This window comes from Propithecus coquereli, unplaced genomic scaffold, assembly GCF_000956105.1.
Source record: "Propithecus coquereli isolate 6110/MARCELLA unplaced genomic scaffold, Pcoq_1.0 Scaffold51, whole genome shotgun sequence".
Lineage (NCBI taxonomy): Eukaryota > Metazoa > Chordata > Mammalia > Primates > Indriidae > Propithecus > Propithecus coquereli.
Genome location: NW_012150952.1, coordinates 4545805 through 4553570, shown reverse-complemented (window position 1 = coordinate 4553570; position 7766 = coordinate 4545805). Strand labels below are relative to the sequence as shown.

The following is a 7766-nucleotide window of genomic DNA, read 5'->3' as shown; positions in this document are numbered from 1 at the left end:
GAATTGAATTTTAATTACCTACAAATGGATCATCCACGGCGGATTTTAACTGCAGGCCTCGTCTTCCTCTTCAGTGTTCTTATGGCTTCTTTTCTCTGAGAGTCAATGTTGTAGGCTTCGTGATGCAAACTCATTTTAATATTAAATTCAGAGGAAATGAGCTTTACAACTGTGGATCTTAGTATATGGAGTTTCCTCAATTCCGTGCTCCCTCTACACCATGGATAAGCAAAAGTTGACTGCAACACCACTAAGGAAATAGGCAAATATTTACACTCAGTTATATATTGGGTGCATATTTTCCCTCTTTTTTACCTATTTAAAATCTGTCAGTGTTCCTAATGGCCATGTATGCACCTGAGAAATCATATGTGGCATTTATGTGTAACAGAGGACTCATTTTTTCCCGTCACTTATCTCGTGTTTCACGTATGATGTTAGTGCTGTGGTGGAAAACTAAAATCCTGCATTAGGCTTCTTAGTAGCACCGCTTGAGTCAGTGTCAGCTTTTATTTAGAGATATTTGACAATATATCAGATACACTTCAGGGATTATTTGCTTTAATGAGTGAAATAACTTGGCTTTTGAGAAGATGATATTTATAAAATCACTGTAATGGGGGTATTGATTTCTAACTTGATTCTAGATCATGATTCTGAAAATAAAGCTCTGCATAGAGCATAGGAAAAGCCTGCTCTGACAATCAATGTAAGCTATTCTACACATATATCATGAAAGATATATAACAAAATAAAATAAATGAAATAGGTGGCCTAAATACATTTCCAGGTGTGTCATTTTCTGTGGAAGGGATGATTCACTGCAGTAAATATATGCATGAGTTCTGTTTGAATTTATCTTTTATTCTCCCTTAAAATATTTTGAAAAGCAATAATGAAGACATGATCATTATGCAAAATCCAAAGTTTATTGCTTCTATTTGGGGCTAAATTTTAAAATAAATATGTAAAATTGGATAAAATTTTGATCATGCTAGCAGTAAGTTTAAAAAACCATGTTGGCAATGTTTAATCACAAGGAAAATTTACTAGGGTATCTGTACACTGTGCTTATTTTTCCTAAAAGAAATGCAGAAATATTAACAGATGCCCATCCAGATGTGGTTTTAATTCTTTCTCCACATGACAATATTGGCTATTATTAAGTGACATCTAATCAAGTTGGATAGATATTTCTTGAAATGATGCATGGTATGCAGTGCATGCTGTCATTGTGCTTCCTGCCATTATGGAATAACGTGTCTTATTTGGAAATACAATGATCATTTCTGTTAAATCACGCTCAGTCGGCTTATATAATAACACCTATATTTTGTGAATCATTTCAGATTTCAGAGAGCTATGCCTTCTTACCACGAGAAGCGGTGACACGATTTCTAATGAGCTGCTCAGAGTGCCAGAAAAGAATGCATTTAAACCCAGATGGAACAGATCATAAAGGTAGCCGCAGTGTCAAATAGTGAGATTTAAAGTAATTTTATTCATAATGGCAATTTATATATCATATTTTTATAATAACGTGGTAGACTGAAAGAGTTCAACAAGTCAGCTCATCTCATTTATTCGAGTAGGAGGCAGTGAATTTTGAATATCCACTTACATAGTAATTCAGTGCCCATTCTTAGAAGAAAGACAGTTTCAACTGTGGCAAATGACATTTTTCCCTATAATAATGTTTTAATTTTCATTTATTATACATATTTCATGGTATTTTAGATATATTCAGCAACAAAACTGGTTTCTACCAATATCCTTTTAAATCTACCAATTTCTTGTCTCTAAAAATTATGAATAATGCACAATTACTTCACTAAAACTTTTCACATAAAAATTCTAATTTGGCTTTAGCTTTCATTAAAATTATCTAGACTATTTTCCTAAGTATGATTTTCTCTCAGAGATTATATTAATCTCAGACATATATTTAGGCCAGCTCATTCCTGTGTGTTGTAGGATGAGCAGCCTGGCCAAAAAAAGCAAAATTCCTTCGGCACTCAGGAAGTACATATAGAAAATAATTATGTAGCGAAGAGAAAAATATGAATAATTGGGTTTAATCACCATATTGGCTTTATTCGTTGTTAGTATATTTAAAAGCTCCTCTGTATTCAGAAATAATTAATTTATCCATACTGTTAATTTATGTCAATACACATTTGTAGAACCTTACCAGTTATTTTTTTCTACAATCCATCTACAATGCTACCAAGCTTTTAAACACTTGGTATCTAGAATCCTATTTCCATTTGGACAGACTGGATCATTCTGAAATTACAGGTAGAGTGTAGTATCACTTTCATTACCCATTAAAAATGTTTTATTACAGATAATGGAAAACCTCCCACTTTGGTGACCAGCATGATTGACTACAACATGCCAATTACCATGGCCTATATGAAACACATGAAACTGCAGCTGCTAAACTCACAGCAAGATGAGGTAAAATAAAAACATCTACGCTTTTATCACTTACAAATCAGAATGAAGTTAGATACCCATGAATATCATATTAAGCATGATGGAGTTTTGAAGTCAGTAATTTATTTTTTAATGAATGAATGTCACCAGGGTTGCACAGATGGGGAAAGTGGGCAGAGACTCCTAGTCTGTGATACAAAATCCCAGTCTTAACACATGTATCTCAGTGTAATGTGGAAATTTGTTCATTCCCGAGAAAGATTCATTTTCCTTAGTAGACCAACATTGAGCTAGCCTTGACAAAGTGCTAGTAAGTTCAGGGGAAAGAATTTCAGAGTAAAGTATCCCAAATAAGTGAGCTTCCAAGGAAATTTAAGTGCTAAAGCTATTTTGCCTGACAATCAGAAAAGTAGATTTGATAGGTGTTTCAAGTATAATAACTTCTCCACCATTCAAATGTTGCATATATTTTAAAGTTATTTTTAAGTTAAATGCTATTCTATATATTTGCTTGTTTACTTCTTTGCATTTTATGGAGACAATTTGTGGTGATTCTTCTTAATTGGAGGTGTTTTGATGTTGGAAATTATTCTATTTAATTTGCATAATGAGAATATAGCAATGTGCTGTCATGTACAAGATACTAAATGCATATTTTTTGAATATTCTTTAGAATTCTAGTTAGCTGGTCCATTTTGGTTGAAGTATTTCGAAAGCTGGGACTAAGTTATATAAGTGCCTTTTTTATATTCTCCAAAAGACATTACAATAGAAGATATACCATATTCTTGTTTACTAGATAATAGCCATTAATTAATAGAAACATTCAGATTATTTATATTAGAAGCAGGTCCTCAAGCTAATAAATTCTCTCTTAGAAATTCCTCTGGAACAGGAAATGTGGTTAAATATTTATTTTTCAAATGTAGAATTATTTGCTAAGGTATCTTTAAATTCTTTTAAAATTACTTTGTTTAGCTAACTTTACTCATAAAAATCAAATCAAATTTTTAGTTTTTTTATGTATTTGAGCAGGATTAACCTCAAAGTCATATTTATGAAATTTTTTGACTTTAACAGACTTCATTCAGGGTAAACTCCATTAAAATAATCCATATTAATGCAGTGACAGTATCAGATTACATATTGCCAGATGGCTACATATAAATAATTGAATAAATAGTAATAAAATCATTGGGTTAAAGACATCAAAGACAATTAAAAAAATATCAGTTTGTCCATCCCTGACAATGAAAAGAATTTATCTCCACAATTCATTATATAATAGAAAAAAAAAATTTCAATGTCTCATAAACTAGTTAGAGCTGTCAGATTATTTGTAGGAAGCTCATTTAAATGTTGATATGTTTATTTCTAGGCCAAAATGTAGGAAGATCCACTTTGTGCCAACAATGCAGCCCACATATGCTGATCCCTTCTGGCTTCTAAAAAAATCATAATTATTTTACACAAAAGAAATTAGATCCTTTTAAATTTATAACTACATTAGGAAAATCACTTACATTTTGAAAAGAAAACTAAATTGGATGTATACTTCCCTAAAATATTTAGATGACCAGTTAGATTATTTACAATTTTTTTAGAAAATTGACATTATTTAAAATAAGAAAGAGGTTAAGTAAGGGAAGTCACATTAAAATGGAATTTAAGTGAAATATTCCTGTGTGATAAATTAAATTTGAATAAACATTAATCCAAACAATTCAACCAATATTTATTCAGTGCCTTCTATGTATCTGGCACTCCCGGAGAAAGGCAGTGAATACATTGACAAAAATCCCGCTTTTATGAAGCTTATCTTCTAGTGGGGGTAACATACATTAAAGAAAATAATGATTGTAGGTATATAAGAAGATGCAAAACACTATTAAGAGAAATAAAGAAGGCCAGGAATGCCACTCCCTTTAGAACTAAGGATCACAATTTTAAAAGGCTTCACTGGGAATGTATCGTTTGAGCAGAAATGAAGGAAATGAAGTGTGTATATATGGAAGGGACATACACTATTGCAAGATTCTTGAGGCAGGTGCATGTTTGATAGCTATAGAAACAGCAATATAGTTCAACATGGTTGGGGCAGAATGAACAAGGAAGAGAAATATAGGAGAGGAGGTTAGAGAGTGGAAATCCAGGTTATGTAGACTTTGTATTTTAAGAACTTTGGATTTTACTCTGAGTAATAAGGGGAAGGTTCTGAGTTGAGAATCATATTATATGATCTATATTTGGACATAATCATGTGACCTGAGAACAGACTGAAGAAGAGAATGCAGAGACACCAGTAGAAGGTTATTGCAGAAATTAATGTGGGTGAAGAGTTAACAAAACCCTTTCCCTTTCTGCATCAGAATTTGGCCTTTGGGTAACCTTTAAACTTTGTTCCCCCTTAAAACTGACAAAATTGATGGCAATTGTGTTACTAGGCAACATTACTAATGGCCAAATGATCCCAATTGGTGAACTTCGTCAGAAGACTAGAAACACCTGATAAGAATCCTCAGGTTTTTTTCTGAGTTGGTTGATTCTTATAATTGACATGTCCCTTGTGGTGAACTTAGAATCATGAACTGTGGCATCATAAGAGATTTTTACCTATTTTGGGACATGGAGCTTCTTTGCCAGGTTCCCAACTTACCTTATATGAATACTCTTTTCTCACACCTGAACTATCACATGGAACATTAAAGAAAATAGATCTAGTTAACCTGGTCAATTGCTACATGACCCCTTCTCCAGGAAAGAGAAACACCTGATACTGCCCTGCTGGCAAACTGTTTTCTTTACCTCAATATTCTAGGTGAATCAGATGCGAAGTGTGGTCAATGGCAAGCATATGAGTATACATTTCAGTTGGATCCAACAAAAGCCCCTGATGGATGTTTCAGGTATAGGAAAGATGATGATAGTGGCTCGGATCAGAAGGGTAGTAGTTAAGGTGGTGAAGAGAGATGAGATTATGAATACATTTTAAAATTTATTGATAGATTGGATGTGAAGTGTGAAAGGAAGTCAAGAGCCAATGATGACTCCAAGATTTTTAATTTAAGCAAGCAGGGTAGAATTTCTATTAACTAGTATAGGAAAAGTCTCTACCCAGAACAGGTTTGAGGTATGATATTAGAAATTCAACTGTGACCTCTTGATTAGAAATCCAAGTAGATTTGGGAGGTTTATTAAACATTCAAGTAGATTTGTTAATTAGACGGTTGTCATGTAGCATTAAGAGCAAAGAACTCAGCTGGAGATAAGACCAGGCATCATAGGCAGGTAGTATAAGAAGCTATGTGCCTGAAGGTATTATCAAGGTAGTGAGTTTAAATTGAGGGACAAAGCCCAAAGACCTCTATTTAGGAAATTCCAGTGTTATGATATCTGGAAGATAAGGAGGAACCAATAGAGGATACTGAGAAAGAGTAGCCAGGAAAATCAGGAGAGTTTGTGAACTCATGGAGAATTAAAGAAAGCTTTTCAAGAAGTCTAGAGTAACATATTGTGTCAAATCAGCTTATAAGTCAATTAAAGAGAAGACTGAAAATTAAATTTGTATTTAGCCTTATCAAAGTCAATGGTGTTCTTGACAGGAGCAATTTTTGTGGGGTGGTAGGGATGGAAGCCTGATTGGAGTGGGTATAAGAGAGAACTGTAGGCAGAAAGGTCATTGGAAGAGTTTTGCTATGAAAGAGCAGAGAAAGGGGTAGTAGCTAGAGGGAGAATGGGAATAGTATGTGTTGATTATATTGATTTTTCTAATATCAGAGAAATGAGAACATATTTTCACATTGATGAGAATCATACAGCAGAGGAAAATAAAGATGCAGGAAAGAGGATAGGAAAATTGATGAAGCAATGTCCTTGGCTTCCTAGGGAGGACTTTCTGTGCAAAGTTGGAAGGGTTGGCTTTAGAATAGTGCACACACAGTGGGGCTCAGATCATGGTGGGTGGATGGAAATGGTGGTGGAGGTTGTGGAAGTGTTCTTCTGTTTGTTCCTGCTTCCTCAGTGAAGAAAGAAGCAAGACCGAGGGTGTTTGAGAAGGTATTAGAAGTTTGAGAAGAGAAGAGGATGTGAGAAGTAGAAATATAGACAGTGGGGAGTGAATGGACCAGGAAAATGGGCTTCTCTTGAGTTTTATGGTCTGACATTTAAAGTGAAATCATTTAAATGATTGCTCATCTCCATGTTCATCTATATAGGGTATCAATAGAATAAGAGGAATATTGGAATTATGTTTAGGGTCTTGTCAAAAGAGTGGAGATGGTATATAAGAGTATGATTAACATGACAAACCATGGAATTCTAGCTATATTAAGAAGATAAGTCAGGTCCTGAGAGAGGTTGGGGGGAGCAGGGGAGGTCAGTGAAAAAGGTTTAAGATCAATGGGTTATAAATGCAAGTGGAATGGAAATTTTATTGGCGTTGGAAAACTAGAGCAAGTGATCTGGAAAGCGCTATACAGAGAGTGGGAAGCTTTAAATCATTATGGAAGATTCTGAAAGATTTGCAGTTGTTGGAAATGCAATGCCAAGGTCGGACATGGTTATGAGAGCAAAATGGCTGAAGAAAGGTGAAGGTCAAGGTCATTGGGAAAGAGATCATGAAAGTGAGAGGTCAGGATGTTTCAAGAGATGCTGAAATCATCATGGATTGAAGCATGAGTAGTAGTGAAGTGTGTGGAACAGAGCCTGGACAAAACTCAGAGTAAAGAGGAAGACTGACCTGGGGATAAGCAGAGGATTGCACTACACAGAGTGTAGTGTTTTTTAGTGTAGATTTTGTTAACTATTTCATAAATGGATCAATATATTTAAAAAATAAAAGCCTTGTGGAGTGATAACAGGAACTCCATTTTATGCCCTAGAAGCTTTATCTGTATTATCTAATTTTATACTTATAACTACTGACATATTGTTTCATCTCTGTTTTGCAGAGGCATGGGACACCAAGGCTTTGAGCTAATAAACCGTACCCTACTAATAAAACTAACACAGAGCAGATGAGATATTTGAACCTAGGTTTAACTGATTTCAGCACATCTGTTTTAAATTACGAACTATTCACTTTTTTGAAACAGATTAATGTAAATAAAATGCTATAGTGTAGCCCAAAGGGGGAAATGTAGCTGATTTTCAGTTATCTATTGCTGTGTACCACCCTCAAAACTTGGCGGAATTAATACAACAATGATTTATTATTTCTAATTATTCTGTAGAGTTAAGAATTCAGAAAAGACTATCTGGGGGATTTCTTTTGTTACTCATGGCATAAGCTAGGATCACTTACTCAGTTACATTTAACTGGTAGCCAG

The 7766-nt window shown here is 34.2% G+C and overlaps 1 protein-coding gene across 1 annotated transcript in view; it reads left to right on the top strand.

Annotated features, from left to right (window-relative positions):
- The window catches only part of NOL4 (nucleolar protein 4), a 478468-nt gene that overhangs the window by 122970 nt on the left and 347732 nt on the right, over positions 1–7766 (top strand). Inside the window, exons 3-4 of the mRNA XM_012656576.1 lie at positions 1350–1461; positions 2348–2460. Coding sequence (XP_012512030.1) covers positions 1350–1461; positions 2348–2460 — 225 coding nt within the window. The remainder of the gene's footprint in view (positions 1–1349; positions 1462–2347; positions 2461–7766) is intronic.